At 46.4% G+C, this 16,857-nt stretch overlaps 1 protein-coding gene across 12 annotated transcripts in view; it reads right to left on the bottom strand.

The window, feature by feature from the left end:
• The window catches only part of Cep250 (centrosomal protein 250), a 47,250-nt gene that overhangs the window by 3,606 nt on the left and 26,787 nt on the right, over positions 1–16,857 (bottom strand). For all 12 annotated transcript variants that reach the window (XM_046433262.2, XM_046433263.1, XM_046433268.1 and 9 more), the window contains 10 exons: positions 14,191–14,334; positions 11,814–11,947; positions 10,325–10,463; positions 9,070–9,412; positions 8,461–8,582; positions 7,420–7,540; positions 6,265–6,386; positions 3,268–5,865; positions 368–481; positions 30–185 (listed from right to left, as the gene is read on the bottom strand). In XM_046433262.2, coding sequence (XP_046289218.1) covers positions 30–185; positions 368–481; positions 3,268–5,865; positions 6,265–6,386; positions 7,420–7,540; positions 8,461–8,582; positions 9,070–9,412; positions 10,325–10,463; positions 11,814–11,947; positions 14,191–14,334 — 3,993 coding nt within the window. The remainder of the gene's footprint in view (positions 1–29; positions 186–367; positions 482–3,267; positions 5,866–6,264; positions 6,387–7,419; positions 7,541–8,460; positions 8,583–9,069; positions 9,413–10,324; positions 10,464–11,813; positions 11,948–14,190; positions 14,335–16,857) is intronic.

Here is a 16,857-nt window from a genome sequence, read left to right as displayed (position 1 = left end):
AGGAGCTGAGGACGGCAGAAGTCCCTGACCTGCTCCAAGGTGGTCCGCAGCTGGACGTTGTGGCGCTGCAGCCTGCTCCGATCAATTTCCAGTCGGGCCACCGCTTGCTGAAGGTTTTCAAGCCTTTGTCTCCACGACTGTTGCTGCTCCATTCCAGAATTAGGGTCAGCCTCCATTCCTGAGGCCTGTTGGGAAGGCTTGTGAATCTCACCTGGGCAGTCCCACAAATAGTTGGGGGAACAGACTGAGAGCAAATGTACCAATTAAGCAGGTCTGGGCTTAAAGGGACCCAATTTGTAAGGAAGAGGAACAAGCCTGACAGAAGCTCCCTCTTTTGACCATTAGTTCCCACCAGCCCTCAGCTTACCTCTCTGGGCTGTTCGCTCTGCCCTGCTCTGGGCTCCTGCTCCACTCTGCTGGTTGAATGTAGGCTGTGTAGTCGCTCCTTCTCCAGAGCCTGTCTGGTAAGGTCCAGCTCTGTCTGGGATATGGAGGTATAAGACAAAAATCACACCACGCCTATCTCATATCCAGACTCACCACAGTTTCTATCTTCATAAAACCCGTTTGACTTCTTCACCAGGGTATAGTTTTAGTTTTCCTGGAGCCTCTGAGTGATTCTAGTCTAGACCCCTCATTTTCCAGATGAAGAAACAGAGCGAAGAAGCATCTTCCCAAGGATTCCTGGAGAGCCTGCACGTGAGCTAGGACCAGAGCTGCCATCTTATTTCAGGTCTCCCATGAAGCCAAGCAACAACTTGGGGCACTGATGTGTTCTAGAAACAGCAAGGACTCCTGGAGTCATACAGAGCTGGATGTGATGTCACCACTTATTGGTTGTATGACTCAGGTCAAGATTTGAGATCATTCCAAGCCCAAATTCCTCATATATAAAATGACTATATGCTCTATAAAACAAGGATCATACCCTTGAGGTTAAATCCCTTTGGATGAATGGGGAAACTGGAATCCTAATACTAGATAGTTTCTCAGCACCTGGTGTTTCATAAAAAACAGTCAAGAAAAAAGATTCACAAGAGGGAATGAGCATACATGCGTGGTGGCACAGGCTGTAAGTCAGAGAGGAAGAGCTGACCCTGATGTCAATAACCTCAGCTCTAAGAGTCAGACTGTCAGATCTAACCCCCCTTGGCCAGTTACCAGTCGTATGACTTTGGACAAGTTAACCTAACTACCATTTCTCAACTCTAAAAAGAGCTAAAAGTTCCACCTTTTCAGGGTAGTGAAAGAGAAATAGTGCACTATTGCTGGGCATGGTGATGTGTAATCCCAATGACTTAGGAGGCTGAGGCAAGATAACTGCCAAGTTCTAGGCCAGCTTCAGCAACTTGGCAAGATCTTGCTTCCAAATAAAAAGGGCCGGGGTGTAGCTCAGTGGTAGAGCATCCTTGGGTTCAAACCTCAGTATAAAAGGAAGGAAGGGGGCTGGGGTTGTGGCTCAGTGGTAGAGCACTTGCCGAGCACGTGTGAGGAACTGGGTTTGATCCTCAGCACCACATACTCAGTATCCCAAGAGCATGGCTAGCAAGTACCCTCAGGCCCAGTTATGTACTGGGCCTGTGAGAGTAGACCTGCAAATAGGAAAGAAGTTTTACTGAGTTTTTTCTTCCCAAGCACTCGGTAGGTATCGTCTTACTCCATACTATCGTTCCTTATTTATTTATTTTTTTAAAATTCCCTATCTTGTTAATAAGAAATCCCAGAGTCAGGGAAGTGAAGACACTTACCCAGGGCCACACAGTCAATGAATTTGAGCAGTATTTCACCTATATTGCAGGAACTTGACTCCAAAGTTCATAAATATAATTCCCTATATATTGCCCTTTTACAATTTTGTGAGTTCCCAGAAGGCAAGTTCTTGTGGGACTGTGTGTTTGAGATGAGTAAGGGAGATCCTATGGGGATTAGTTAAGGAATGAGGATGTAGAGTCAATTTCCATGAAAAAATGGACTGAATTTCTCTTGACAAAAGCAACAATGTTCCTCTGTAGTCAGCTGTCAACCTAGCTTTCCTGAAAAATTGTTCACTCTGTGCAGGTTTTGTGCTCAGTGTTAGGGGTATAAAGATGACTTAAAGCATGACATTTAAACCTGAGGTTAAGTGTTATGCCCCACAAATCCTATTTGAAACCCACTTCCTTTGTCACTTAACATTATACCTACCAGAGCCCACTTGTTCCTAACTGCTGATGACTCCAAATTCTCCATCCCTAACCCAGTCTCAGTCTCAACTTCAGACCACTTCACTGAGCCGCCCTCTGGACAGCTCCCCTTGCATATCCCATAGGTCCTCCTCGTTCCACTCCTTTTCCTCATACCTGCTTTTCTTCATCTTAGTGGGAAGAAACCCTAGTGTTGCCTTTGACTTTTTTTTCTGTCCTTTCTTACTCCTCCCACCTCTTGGTCAGTCAATTGCAGAACACCTGTGAGTACCTGTTTCCACTCACACCATCTTAGGTGTCCACCACTCCCCTGGACCTCTACTAATCTCCTAGCTGGTCTCCCCAGATCTGCTGTTACTGCACACGGCAGCCTGAGAGATTGTCCTGAACTGTATCTCTGATGGTGTCATTTTCCTGCTCTTCAGGTGCTTCCCACTACTAACCCAGGTCCTTAGCGTCTTGCTTACAGGTCCATACTTCTAAGACCTGAATGCTGTGGTCTCTGCTGTCCTCTCTTCTCTTGCCAACAGCCCCTCTAACTTCCAGACAACCTGAACCTCCTACACCTCCGTGTTCTTTCTCCTTTTTCCTCTTCCTTAGAAAGCCCCTGCCCCCACCAGTGCTTGGCTAGCTCCTGACTGGTCCCTTCAGATATTTTTTTTTAGTTGTTGAGGACTTTCATTTTTATTTATTTATTTAGATGCGGCACTGAGAATCGAACCCAGTGCCTCACACATGCCAGGCAAGCGCTCCACACTGAGCCATAACCCCAGCTGCAGATCTCATCCACTTTTAGCAGGAAGCCTTTTGGGACATACTTGAAGGAAAGGTTGGGCAACCCTCCAGCCTGCCTGGAACAAGAGTGCCCTCATTAGGCACGAAGCACACTGCAGCACAGCTCTTTATTTACTAGTCCCGCTCCAAAAGCAGAGACTGTGTGTCTCACAGACTAGCTCATGTTGAGGTACTCATGATCTCAGCTTCTTATACTTTCTGAGTGCCACAAGGCCCAGGGTGGCAAGCAGCCCTCGAGCTCAGATAGACGGGTTCTGTCTCTGACCCTCGCTTCCCCTGAGGCACTTACCTGCAATCTCTGCTGTTGTGATTCCTGCTCCAGGACAGAGGCTTGTAGAAACATGGCTACCTCCTGCAGACTGTTGACACTGGCCTTGCTCTGGGCCAGGGACATCGCCAAGTCCCGGGCCTTCTCCCTCCACTCAATCTCCCTGGCCTCTGTCTGCCTCAGGACCATCTGCAGTCGCTCCAAGTCCTGCTGCAGCACAGGTGCTAAAGAATTCAATTTTGGAGATGGCTCTTCCACTGAGGAGGCTTTGTGGAGGTGGGGAGAGGCCTCCAGATTCATCCTTTGCTGGGCTTCTCTCAGTTCCTGAATCTCTTCTTCCTTTTGGGCTAGAATCAGCTTTAGTTCCTTTAGATTCTCACGCAGGCTCCACATCTCTTCTTCTTGCCCAAGACTCTGCTTCTCTTGGATCCTATTCTCTCGATTGCTTTGTGCCAAAGACTTCTCCAACAGCTGCCCCTGTTCCTTCTGCTGCCTGAGCTCTTCATCCCTTTGGGCAAGTGCCTGCTGAAGTTGCTTCACATCCTCCTGGTGTCGAAGATCCTGGTCTTGAATCTCACCTTCTCGCATCCTCAGGGCCTTTTCCAGCTGCTGGGCATGTGTCTGACAGGTGCCGAGTGCAGCTTGCAAGGTGACAGTGCTGGCCTCCAGACCACGGCTCAATTCTGCCTGCTCAAGGAGATGCTGTTCTTTTTCCTTCAGGGCAGCCTGGGCCTTGCTCAGGGCCTCCTGCAGAGCCTCTGCCTGGCCCAGTGCAGCGGTTTCCTGATCCCTAGAAGACTGGCTTTCTGCCAGCAGAGCCTCCAGCTCCTGGTCTCGCTCTTTGAGTGTGGCCTCTGCCTGCAGCCAACTGTCCTGCAGAGCTCTGGCCTCTGCCTCGTGCTCCTGTGCCTGCTCAGCACATTGTTGCTGAAGGGCCAGCAGAGCCTTCTCCTGCTCCAGAGACTCGGCCCTCAGGTCTCCTAAAACCTCCTCCAGTGCCTGAACCTGCCGTCCCTCCACTGCCAGCTCTTCCTGGAGCCTTCTCACCTGCTCCCTGTGCTCCTCCAGCTCTCCTTGGCACTCCTTCAGCGTCACATGGGCCTGCTCCAGAGCAGCCTGGAGGGCACTTGCCTTCTCCTCCTCCTGGGCCAGGGCCTGCCGCTGATCTTGCAGCAGGGCCTCGAGATCTTGGTCCCTTTGGGCCAGGGCTCTTTGGACCTCTTCCAGCTGACCCTGAAGTGCCTGCTCTTTCAGCTCCCCTTGTTCCTTGGTTTCCTGAAGGTGCTGCTGCAGGATTACTATCTCCTGCTCTCGCTGGGTCAGGAGCAGGCTGGTGTCACCCACCTTCCTGTGCAGGCCCTGGAGCTGCTGCTCCAGCTGGTCCTTATGCTCCTGAAGTTCCTGGATATGCTCCAGCTGGCATTCCACCTCCTTCTCCTTATCACGCAGGATCAGCTTCATGTGCTCCAGGCTCCCACGCTGTGCTTTACTAGGGCTTTTCCCCTCCTCTGCCCGCTCCTGCATCAGCTGCCTCTGGGAGGCCAGCTCCTGGCCACGCTCTCTCAAGGACAGCTTGATCTGTTCCAGGTCCTCCTCTAGGATCTTGGTCTGCAGCATCCTCTGGTCTTCCAGAACCTGAATTCTCTCCTTCTGCAACATCAGCTCCTGGTCCCTTTTCTCAAGGTCCTGAGTGAGTTGGTCTTTCTGCCTCCGCAGCTCTTCTATTTGTTGGTGCTGGGACTTCACTTCCTCATCCTTTTCCTGTAGCTCTCTTGCCAGAAAGGTGCTGTGGCTCTCCAGCTCCTGTATCTGACTGCTTTGTGCCTGCAGCTCCTGACTTCTTTCTTCCAGGTCCAGAGTCAGGTGGGTCAGAGCCACCCTCTGTGTTTCTCTCTGGCCCTCCAGTTCCTCAATCACCTTCTGCTGGCCCTCCACTTTGTGATGACTTTCCTCTAGCTCCAGAGCCAGGCATTCCAGAGTCATCAACTGCTTTTTCAGATCCTGAATCTGTCCTCTCTGGGACTCAATCACTTGGGCTTTCTTCTCAAGTTCCAGAAGTTGATGCTCCAAAATGTTCCTCTGAGTCTCCCGATCCTTCTCGAGCTCTTTGATTTGCTCCCTCTGCACAGTCAGCTTCTGTTCTCGCTCCTGGACAGCCATGGGCAGGTGCTCTAAGACAGACCTACACTTCTCCAGCTCCTGAATCTGTTCTTGTTGCAGATCCACCTCTTGGTTCCTCTTCTTCAGGTCCAGAGACAGCAGTTCTAGAGCTGCCTTCTGCATTTCCCGCTGCTTCTCCAGTTCCTGGATTTCTCCCTGCAAAGTCTCTACCTCTCCTTCTCTTTCAGATAGAGTCTGGGCCAGCAGAGCCAAATTCTCCTGCAAAGCCTTCCCTTGGGCCAACTTCAGCTCGCCCTGCTCTTGTAGAGCCTGGGCTCTCTCCCGCTCACTCTCCACCTCTTCGTTTTTCAGTTTCAGTGCAGAGCGAGCCGTTCTTAGGTCTTCTTCTAGGACCCCAGCAGCACTTGCCTGAGCCCTGGCTTCTGTGACACATACTTGCAGATGTTCAACCTGGGTTGTTAAGTTCTCTTTGGCTGCCTGAAGTAACTTTCGCTCACTCTGGAAAACAAGAGGCAAAACCACTTTAGGCACTGGACTTTCCCTTCCTTATTTTGTGGCATTAGCAATGACAAAGACTTGGGAAAAATGAACAATTACACTTAAGCTGATCCTGTAAAAGGAATCCCTACCATCTACCAGGACTCTGCATGGTGCAGAGTCATCCCAGACCCTGGTCCTTCAAGGAAAGGGACAAAAATCTCAACCTAAACTCAGAGAAGGTAATTAGAGGAGGATTCATTATGACCTTAACAATGGCCTCCAGGGACTTGGGGACAACCAGAGGAACTGAGAGACTTGCTAAAAGGAAGCTGGGCACATTACCATAGGCAAAGGAGAGCGACAGCTACAGCTGTGGGCCCTGAGTACCACTCAGTGGCCCAATCAGTACCACTTTACCTGGGCTTCCATTCTCTGTAGCTCTGCTTGCCGGAGGCGACTCTGTAAGGATGCCACAGTTTCATGCAGCTCCCTCAGCTCAGATTCTAGGGTGCTGTGTTTTCCTTCCCACTTGAATTTCTCTTTGGGAAAAGCAGAGATACTGAAATTAGGTCCATGGTTGGGGTGGGAGACCACAGGAGTATAGAGGCAGATGGAGAATGGGGAACATAATCAAAGGGGAAGAAGGCCAGGAGAGAATTACATTCAGCATCCTAAGACATCACCCATCTGCCAGCTGCTCCCATCTATCTAGGCTCCCTGAGGCTCCCAGACTTCTGTCTGTGTCTGCTGCCAGTCCTAGCATTGCCTGTCAATTATCCCAACACATCTTTATCCTGATCACAGAGATCCTTAGGCCTGGATTCCAGGGAGGGTTGAGCTAGCAACATCAGAGGTTCCTTCCACACCCCAATCACATGATTTTGTAGAAGCTCCTAGGGACCTAGGTGGCTCTGCTGGCTGCCCCTCACTTCTGCAGGGTGTCCTGGAACCCAGCTCTATTTGTGTGGATCTCTAAGAGCCCTCAAATGGCCTCAAAAAGGCAAAACCCATCATCCAAGTTTCCTTTTCTACAGAAGAACCTTGAGCCTCAAGAGCCTTCTCTCTCCTCTCTAAGCGGTCATCACCCTTTCTAACCCTTAGCTGTGGTACAGATGTTTCCCCGAGATTTCCTCTCCTTGTTTTCTCCCAAATAAGTCCTTATCCTTCTGCCCTAAAGTCTAATTTTGAGGACATTGTTGGCAATGAAACAAATAAGTAACATGAATAAATAACAAAAGAAACAGGATTTTATCATATTCTCATACCCTGGCCCTGGATTTCCAGCTTTTTTGTTTTTAAGAACTCTTGCAGAGACAGAAAAATGGAAATCCTGCCAGCTCCTTCTGTCAGTTTCCCAACTCTGTTCTTCCTGATCCCTTCTTCCAGGATGGCCCTCAAAGGCCAAGCAAAGCATACAAATAGTTCAAGGGGCTCACTGCCCCTTTGGTTCTACCTTAGATATAATCTCCCAGGTGTGGGTAAATAATAGAAAGAGTGGCTGCTAGGCTGTTCCTGCCACTTTTGGTCTTTCCACCTGTCCTCTCTGCCAATCTGCCCACCGACACAGCTCACCTTCCTGGCTCTGGGAGAGCTGTCTCTGAAGGTCCTGAAACTTGGAGTGGATCTGGCTCTTCTCCACCTCAACATCAATTAGACTCTGTGTCAGCTTCTGGGCCTGATCTCTCAGGTCATCCTGGGAAAGGAAGGCAGGGCTGAACTTGAGTCCTTGTTTGCCACAAAGCTGTCCCAGCCAGGGCTCAAATTCTATTCTCACTTCCTCTCTGGGGTGGCCTGCCATCAAGGCCCTATTCTCAAATAGCTTCCACAGAACTCACATGTGCATTTTGCTCCCTGAAGTGATGATGGGCTCTACTCCAACTTGCCTCCATCTAATATCTTTTGAAATAATTGCTCAAGGCCCTATTCCAGGGAACACCTCTACCCTCCCAAATACTTACTTCAAAGTGTTGCCTAAGGGCAACCTCTTCCTTCCTTGGATCCTTTGTGAACCAGAATGGACTGCCCCTTCCAAATAGTTCCACCAGTCCATCATCTGTGTCTATTACTGATTCAATTACTTCTGTCAGTTCTGTTTGCTATCAGAATGCAGTTTGGTCCCTCACTGTGTCAAGAGACTTCTTGAGGGCAGAGGTCAGGTCTTTCTCTTTTTGATAATCCCAGCTCAGAGTGGCTGGCATGTAAGTGGCCAGCAATTTGCATGGATGCTCCTATAAAAGGCAACCTCAAATCTTGGTGGTCCTTTCCTCAACGAGTTTCTCTTGGAGGGCTTGGTCTAAGAATAAATTCTTGGCTGAGAGGAAAATGATGTGAACCAAAGCGTACACATATAGTTTTATAGTTTACAGGGCTCCTTTACACCCCCACTCCTTTAATCTTCACAACAACCCCTGGGGCAGACATTAGCGGTCCTCCTTTGCAAGTGAAAACAAGGCCCAGGAAACCTAAATGCTTTAGTCACCAGGAGGCAAGTGATAGGGAGGAGCTCATTCCAACTTGACCTCAGGAATAAAACAAGCCAAACAGCTACTTGAGTCTTTGCCTCAGTCTTCTCAGGGAAGTGACCCTCAAGGAAGGAGGGCAGAGAATACACACCCGGGCCTGCTGAGTCTTCCACAGGTCTTGGTGAAGCTTGTGGAGAGCAGATTCTACAGCCTCAGCCGAAAGAGCAGTCAGGAGGGACCCTCTCTTAAAAAGGCTCCTGGCTCCATTTTGGCCTGAAGAAATGGAAGAAAATCTCCTTACCTGGCTGCTGTCATGAAAACAAATAGTCTTCCTTCCCAGATGTGGCCTTGGCCTTCCTGCTAGTCCCTCCTCTCATCAAAGAAGCCCCCCCTTGGTATTGGTAGTTGATTCATCACATAACTTTCTGCTTTTCTAAGCACTAGGCACCAAGGTGGGTACCAGGTAGTTAGCTGTCATTTGTTATGCACCCTGTGGGCTATTTACACCTGTAACCATATTAACTCCTTAGAAAAATCCTGAGGTAGGTGCTTTTAATATCCTCACTTTAAAGTCAGAAGTTAGGGACTTGCCCAATAACACATAGTTAGCAAAATGGTAGAGCTAGAGTTCAAACTCACATAGAGTGAATTCTAGAGTGGTGATCTTAACTTTGATGTAATATTGCCCGAGGAACTGCGTTCCCCTCCTTTCTCCCCAGGGAGCTAGGCCTGGCTTCTGCGGTAAGGACTAAGAGCTCACCTGGCTCTGGGCCCCACAGGGTGGGAGCAGAGTCTCCCCCGCCCTTCAGCTCTGGCCTGTTCTCACATAGAGATCCCAAAGCCTTCTGCAGAACAGAGTAGAGGCTGGCCAGCTGGGCCTGAGCATGGTTCCCAGGCTGCTGCTCAGCAGCCAGCACCTCCAATTGGCTTTCTGTGTTACGCAGTTGCAGCTGAAGTTCGTCAGCCTTGGCTTCTTGGGCCCACAAGGAAGCTCGCAGCTGTTGCTCTGTGATCCGAGAGGCCTCCAGCTCCTCCAGCAGTTGTGCTTCCTGAGCCACAAAATCAGCCTCCTTTTCCTTCACCTCCTGCCTCAGTAATTCCACCTGCCAGGGAGGAAGCCATTCACTATGAGCAGGGGGTGGATACTCTCTCCTCAGACTTTCTAAGCCTGACCCTGCTCAATCCCTTGTAAATCTGGATCAGGACAGAGGATTTCAGCTGGCTCAGCTCTAAAGCAGGTAGGGAGGGCTCTGAAGTGAGTGCCTAGGTCTGACACTTAGAGGCTAACAACTCCTGACACATAGGCCCAATCTATACTAATGGGCTCTGGCCTTGGTTTCCCAGGCTGATGTGCCAGCTCCCTATGATATCTTCCCTGAGATCCTGACAACTAGCCTAAGACCACTCATAACAACGGCTACCATTTACTGCATGCTCACCGTGTTCCTGACGCTTTATGTATTTCCATCACGGCTCAGAATTACCATCCCTGTTTATGGATGAAGGGACTGATGCTCACACAACCAGGAAGCAACAGAGCCAGCAGTCAGACTCAGGACTAACAGGCAGACCTGTCTAGCTAGCTCTTACTCCCACTCTTCTTCTCCCAGTCCTCTCTCCTCTGAACCCAGGTCATGGGTCCCGCTGTGAGCAGATCTAGTCCTGGGAGGTCCTGCTGCTGCTACCTGACCTGGAGTGTTTCTTGCCGCTCAGTTCCCTCTGCTGTGTCTTGCCACGCAGACCAAGCATACTTGGAAGTGGCTGTGTGTCCACCAGGCCCACCTGGGCTCTGCCCCTCTGGTCACTATGATCCAGGCTGTCAGGTTCCCCGCAGAGGCCATTCTCATTGGTCAGGTTCCCAAGCCTCCACCCTGCCCATTCCTGGCTTTCCCCTCCTGCCAGGGCTACTGAGGATCCAGTCTGACCCCTGTGTAAGAGGACTGTGAGCACTCATCCCAACACTTCAGGAACAGGCCTCCCCCAGGAAGCAGGGTTATAACCACAGTGGGGAGTACCTGAGCACTGAGTTCCTTTTGCCTTTCTTGAGCCTCTTGCATGTCACGGTGCAGGGAGTTCAGCTCTTGCTGTCGAACAGAGTCAGCTTCTTGTAAAACAAGGAGTTTTTGTTCCTTTTCCACCAGTGACAGAGTCAGGCTAAGAAGAAAAGGGTCACAGGGCTGTCACACTCTCAAGGAGAAGAAACTACCTTCTTACCGTACTATTCTAAACATAGCATAAATAATTAAAATAGAAATACTAATGATAATGAGTATAGTGTCACAATACATGCTACCATTTACTGAGCACCTACTAAGTGTCACTTCATGCATGACACCTCATTTCAACTTCATAGGGTATTCTATGCTACATTCTACACGTACCTATGCATGTACTTTAAATTCAACATGACTAATCTTCATCCCGTGTAACTTCAACTCCCCACTCATCTCCTACCATGTTTCCTAGCTCAGAAATGGTACCTTCATCCTCAGTGTCCCAACATAGAAACTACGACCACAGCAGAACTCTCCTTTCATCCTGCCCACATCCAATCTGTGACTATATATAATTGATTCTAACTCTACATCCCTTAAACCCCTTCCTCCCTTCCCTTCTCCTCTACCTGCCTCAGCTCAGCATCCAGTATCTCTCATCTGGACACCTATACCAGCCTCCTGACTTGTCTTCTACCTGACACTGTCATCACCAAAAGATCTGTCCTTTCTCAAATTCCTGCAGCACTGAGAATGTATGCTGCTCTCCATTCTGTCGCCTGCTGTTTCATGCCATTAACTGTCTCTTCTAATACCTCATAAGCTGAATTATGTCAACTTCCCTGCTTGAAATCTTCCAGTGGTTTCCTACTAGATATAATCTACAAATTCCTTGCCATGGCCTACAGCTTCCTGAATGATAAGGACTTATCCAGTTCTCCTTGTTCACTATGCTTGTTACACCATACTCTGAGTTTCACCAAACATTTTAAGTTTTCATCTGCTCAGGGTCTCTGAGCATAATTTCTATTCCTACTGTATAGAACTTTCCTTTATCCTTTGGCACAGATAGCTCCATTTCATCCTTCAGTGCTTTATTTAAATAGTGTCATGAGACACTGTTGCCTTCACTAACAACTTTCTACAGTGGGTCTCCCCTCTCTCACTTCCATTTCAACACCGTATTTCTTTCCTCTACACTGTATGTCATAATCTGCACTAATGTGTTTGGAGAATTATTTGATTAAAGTCTTCCCCGTAAAACTATAAATTCTGTTGGGTCAGGGGCCACAATGTCTTGTTTATTACTATATCCCCCACTCTGAAAGTATCTGATGCATAATGGATGCTATTTACTAAATTAATTAAGTGTAAGCTTTGAAGACAGAGATCATGTCCTCTCCACATATACCTGTATCCTCCAGAACTGGAGACATGAAGATGAGGTGCAAAGAACTGTCAGAACTGTCAGCCAGAAAAGCAAAAACACCTCCATGGCTGTCTAGCCTACCTGGCTTTCTCCCTCTCCAGTTCCTTCTGAATTCGGCTACTCTCCTGGGCCTCTCTCAGCTTCTCTTGAACCTCCTGCTCCTCTAGTCTGTGGGAGTCATCCTGGGACACCAGCTGAGACCTCAAGTCCTCCACCTGAAAGATTAAGGGGATGTGGACCAGATGACAGGGCAGGGGAACAATGGGAGGATGCTTCTAGTAGAGCTTTAGGGTCCTGCAAGAACCACACTCAGTGGCTCATCTCTAAAGCTCTGGAGGTTCTTCCCACCAATTCCTAAACTATTCTTAGCCACCTCCTTTCCCAGTATCATTCAGACCGGGCCATCTGTCTCCCAGGCTCACAAATGCTGCACACAGGCAGATATAAATAAAATCTTGGCTAAAGAGCAAAAGTAAAATTATGGGAAAGTGTGTAGTGATTACATTTTTTTAAAATAAACAAACAAAAAAGATCAGAACATCATCTGATATAGGATTCTGATAAGAAAAATCAGACTGAATAAGAAAAGTAACCCCAAAACGGGATGGATTCAAACTAAAAAGGTTCTTCTCAGCAAAAGAAACAATCAGGTGAGTAAAGAGCCTACAGCTTGGGAGTGAATTTTTAACACTCGCACATCAGATAGAGCATTAATCTCTAGGGTAATAAAGAACTCAGAAAGCTAAACACCAAAAAAACCAAATAGCCAAATCAATAAATGGGACAAGAAACTGAACAAACACCTCTCAGAAGATGATATACAATCAATCAACGAATATATGAAAAAATGTTACACAGTTCTAGCAATTAGAGAAATGCAAATCAAAACTACTCTAAGATTTCATCTCGATCCAGTCAAAATGGCAGCTATTAAGAACACAAAGGGCTGGGGTTATGGCTCAGCAGTAGAGCGCTTGCCTAGTACGTGTGAGGCCCTGGGTTTAATCCTCAGCACCACATAAAAACAAATAAAATAAAGGTATTATGTCCATCTACACCTAAAAATTAAACAAAAAAAAAAAGAACACAAACAACAATAAGTGTTGGTGAGGAGGTGGGTAAAAAGACACATTCATACATTGCTGGTGAGACTGCAAATTAGTGCAGCCAATTATGGAAAACAGTATGGAGATTCCTTGGAAAGCTGGGAATGGAATCACCATTTGACTCAGCTATCCCTCTCCTCGGTCCATACCCAAAGGACTTTAAAAACAGCATACTACAGGGACACAGCCACATCAATGTTTATAGCAGCACAATTCACAATAGCTAAACTGTGGTACCAACCTAGATGCCCCTCAATAGATGAATGGATACAAAAAAAGTGGTATATATACACACAATGGAATATTACTCAGCAATAAAACAGAATAAAATCATGGCATTTGCAGGTAAATGGATGGAGTTGGAGAATATAATGCTAAGTGAAGTTAGCCAATCCCCCAAAAACCAAATGCCAAATGTTTTCTCTGATATAAAGAGACTGATTCATAGTGGGGTTGGGAGGGGGAGCATGGGAGGATTAGATGAACTCTAGAGGGCAATGGGGTGGGAGGGGGCATGGGGATAAAAAAGATGGTAGAATGAGATGGAGATCATCACCATAAGTACATGTTTAAAGACACGAATGGTGTTCACTCTACTGTGTACAACCAGAGACATGAAAAATTGTGCTGTATATGTGTAATATGAATTAAAATGCATTCTGCTGTCATATATAGCAAATTAGAATAAGAAAGAAAAGAATTCTAAAAAAATTAAGATATAATAATGTAACTATAGATATTTTTGTGTGTAACTCATCTTTTCAAAGTCTCTACAATAAATATATTTAAAAATAAAAAATAAAAAAATACATAGAGTTGAACAAAAAAAAAAAAAGAAAAAGAAAAGAAAGAAAGAAAAGCAACCTGATATATAACAACATTGGATTCAGGATGAGAATGGGAAGAACAATCAGAACTGGGACAGCCTGAGAAAAACCTAGCTTTGTTTAGATCACTTCAAAGAAAGAGTTACAGTGGTTACTCGCATCCTAGAATTAATAGACACCAAAATTTGCAGATGTTCAAGTCCCTTATATAAATTGCACCATGTTTTGAATATAACCTAGGCACACCCTTTCATAACATTTAAATCATCTTTAGATGACTTATCATCCTAATACAATGTAAATAGTTGTTATACTCTGTTTAGAGAAAGAGTTCTGTACACATGTGATACAGATGCAATTTTTTCCCAAACATGTGGAACCCATGGATATGGAAGGCCACTTGTACTACTCCAGGGCACCAAGAGACACATGCTTAGCTCTGAACACCCTTCAACTATCCACTTGGTACTGTGACCTATCCCTGTGCTCCTGAGCTCAGGCAGCAGGATGGAGAAGAGCAGGGACCTGCTTCTGTAGGTCTAGTTTGTCCTGCAGCAGGGTGCTACCCTCCTCCTGGAGGGCAGCAAGGTCATCTCTGTGCTGCTGTGCTGCCTCCTTCAGCTCCGACTGAGCCTCGCGGAGCTGGGACTGTAGCATCCCAGTGGTCTCCTGCAGAGGGAGAAGACATCAGGGAGTGTGACGTATACTTGAGCCTTTGTCCTGAAACCTGCATTGGATACATACGGACATTTTGTTTTTTTCTATTGGGTTGACAAAAGCTAAGGCAGATCCATGTCATTCCAGCAATCCATGTCTTTCCCACCTCAACTCCTTGCCTCCTTTTGCTCTCCTACTTCATACTGTGCACAGGGTCACCCAGGTTTCTGAGTCAGGGGCCCCGAGTTGGTAGTGGTTCATCACCCAGACCATACCAACAGCCTCCTGACTATCCCCCTACTTCACTTGATACCTCTATCTCCTATACACATACACACACACACACAAACGCACACGCACACACACATGTACACACACACTCTCTCCATTCTCTTTCTCCACTTGACTCAATGGAGAACTGTATCTAGAGATGTAGAGAGAATTTTATTCTGAGATGTAGCTCAATGGGTGAATGCTTGCCTAGCATGTTCAAGACCCTGGGTTCAATCCTCAACACTGCAAAAGAAAAAAAGGAAAAAAAATATGTACACACTCATACACACACATATAAAATCATGTCCCATACCTGCTTTCTAATTGCCATCCAACAGTTTCCTACTGCCTTTAAATGAAATCTAAGCTTCTACTCTGGCTGAGGTAGGGTTCCTGCCTACTTTTCCACTTGCCCCTGAGGACATCACATTGAAGCTACACTGCTTTCTGTCCTTGAACTTCCCAAGCCCTTTTCTGTCTGTCCTAGGGCCCTTCAGAAAGCTAAATCCTCTGAAGTATTCTCCAAATGTCTGGCTTCTTTCTTTTCTCTTTTTCTTTTTAAAGCCTTTACTGAGATAAAATTCACCTACCATTCAATTCACCTGTAAAAAGTATACCATTTCAACACCTGTAATCCCAGTGGCTGGGGAGGCTGAGACAGGAGGACTGCAAGTTCAAAGCCAGCCTCAGCACTGTCAAGGCACTAAGTAAGTCAGTGACACTCTATCTCTAAATAAAATACAAAATAGGGTTGGGGATGTGGCTCAGTGAGTGGTCAAGTGCCCCTGAGTTCAATCTCTGGTACCAAAAATAACAACAACAACAAAAACAAAAAAAACCCCACACATAACAAAAAGTATACCATTTCAGAAATTCAATATCTTCAACTGCTTGAATGGGATCCTAATTAGACATATTATACATTTGTACCCCATGTATGTATAAATGTATAATAAATCAAAATACACTCTACTGTCATGTAAATATAAAAAGAACAACAACAAAAAGTATGCCATTTCAGTGTTTTTGTTTATTTTGGTGCTGAGGATTGAACCCAAGAGCATTCTACCTTTTTTATTCTGAGATAGGGTCTAAGTTATTGAGGTTGGACTTGAACTTATGATTCTCCTGCTTCAGCCTCCTGAGAAGGTGGGATTACAGGTATGCACCACTATGCCCAGCCAATTTGGTAGTTTTTAGTATATTCAGAATTCTGAACTATCACCACAATTAAGTGCAGAACATTTTCATCACCCAATTACAGTCACTCCCCATTTGCCACCCTGACCCGACCACTAATCTGCATTCTGTCTCTGTAGATTTGACTGCTCTGGACATTTTATATTAATGGAAACATAATGTGGCCTCTTGTATCTGGCTTCTGTCACTTGGCATGTTTTTGAGGTTCTTCTGTGTTATACCATATATCTAACTTCTTTTGTGGGGGTATACTTGGGACTTAACTTGGGACTTAACACGGGGGCACTTTAAAACTGAGTCACATTCCCAGACCTTTTTAGTTTTTGTTTTTGAGACAGAGTCTCATTAAATTGCTTAGGGCTTTGCTAAAATGCTAAGGCTAGCATCGAACTTAGGGTCCTCCTGCCTCGCCTCCCAAGTGGCTGGGATTCTAGCTTCCTTTTTTTTTTTTTGGTGGGGGACAGGGGTACCAAGGATTGAACTCAGTGGCACTTGACATTGAGTCACATCCCAAGCCCTATTTTGTATTTTATTTAGAGATAGGGTCTCACTGAGTTGGCTGGCTTTGAACTCGTAATCCTCCTACCTGAGCCTCTGGGATGACAGGTGTGCATCACTGCGCCTGGTTTGGCTAGCTTCTTTTTAACCTTCAAGTCTCAGCTCAAATGTCATTTTCTTCTTCTTTTGTTTTTTTTTTAATATTTATTTTTTAGGTAGAGTCGGACACAATGCCTTTATTTTATTTATTTATTTTTATGTGGTGCTGAGGATGGAACCCAGGGCCTCACATGTGCTAGGTGAGCAATCTTCTGCTGAGCTACAACCCCAGCCCTTCATATGTCATTTTTTTTTTTAATATTTATTTATTTATTTATTTTTTAGTTTTCGGCAGGCACAACATCTTTGTTTGTATGTGGTGCTGAGGATTGAACCCGGGCTGCACGCATGCCAGGCGAGCGCGCTACCACTTGAGCCACATCCCCAGCCCTCATTTTTTTTTTTTTTTTTAATATTTATTTTTTAGTTGTAGTTGGACACAACACCTTTATTTTAATGTGGTGC

The sequence above is a fragment of the Marmota monax genome, unplaced genomic scaffold, assembly GCF_021218885.2.
Source record: "Marmota monax isolate L192 unplaced genomic scaffold, Marmota_monax_Labrador192_F-V1.1 WCK01_AAM20220418_F8-fsc00014, whole genome shotgun sequence".
Taxonomy (NCBI): Eukaryota; Metazoa; Chordata; class Mammalia; order Rodentia; family Sciuridae; genus Marmota; species Marmota monax.
This window is presented reverse-complemented; position numbering and strand designations above follow the sequence as displayed.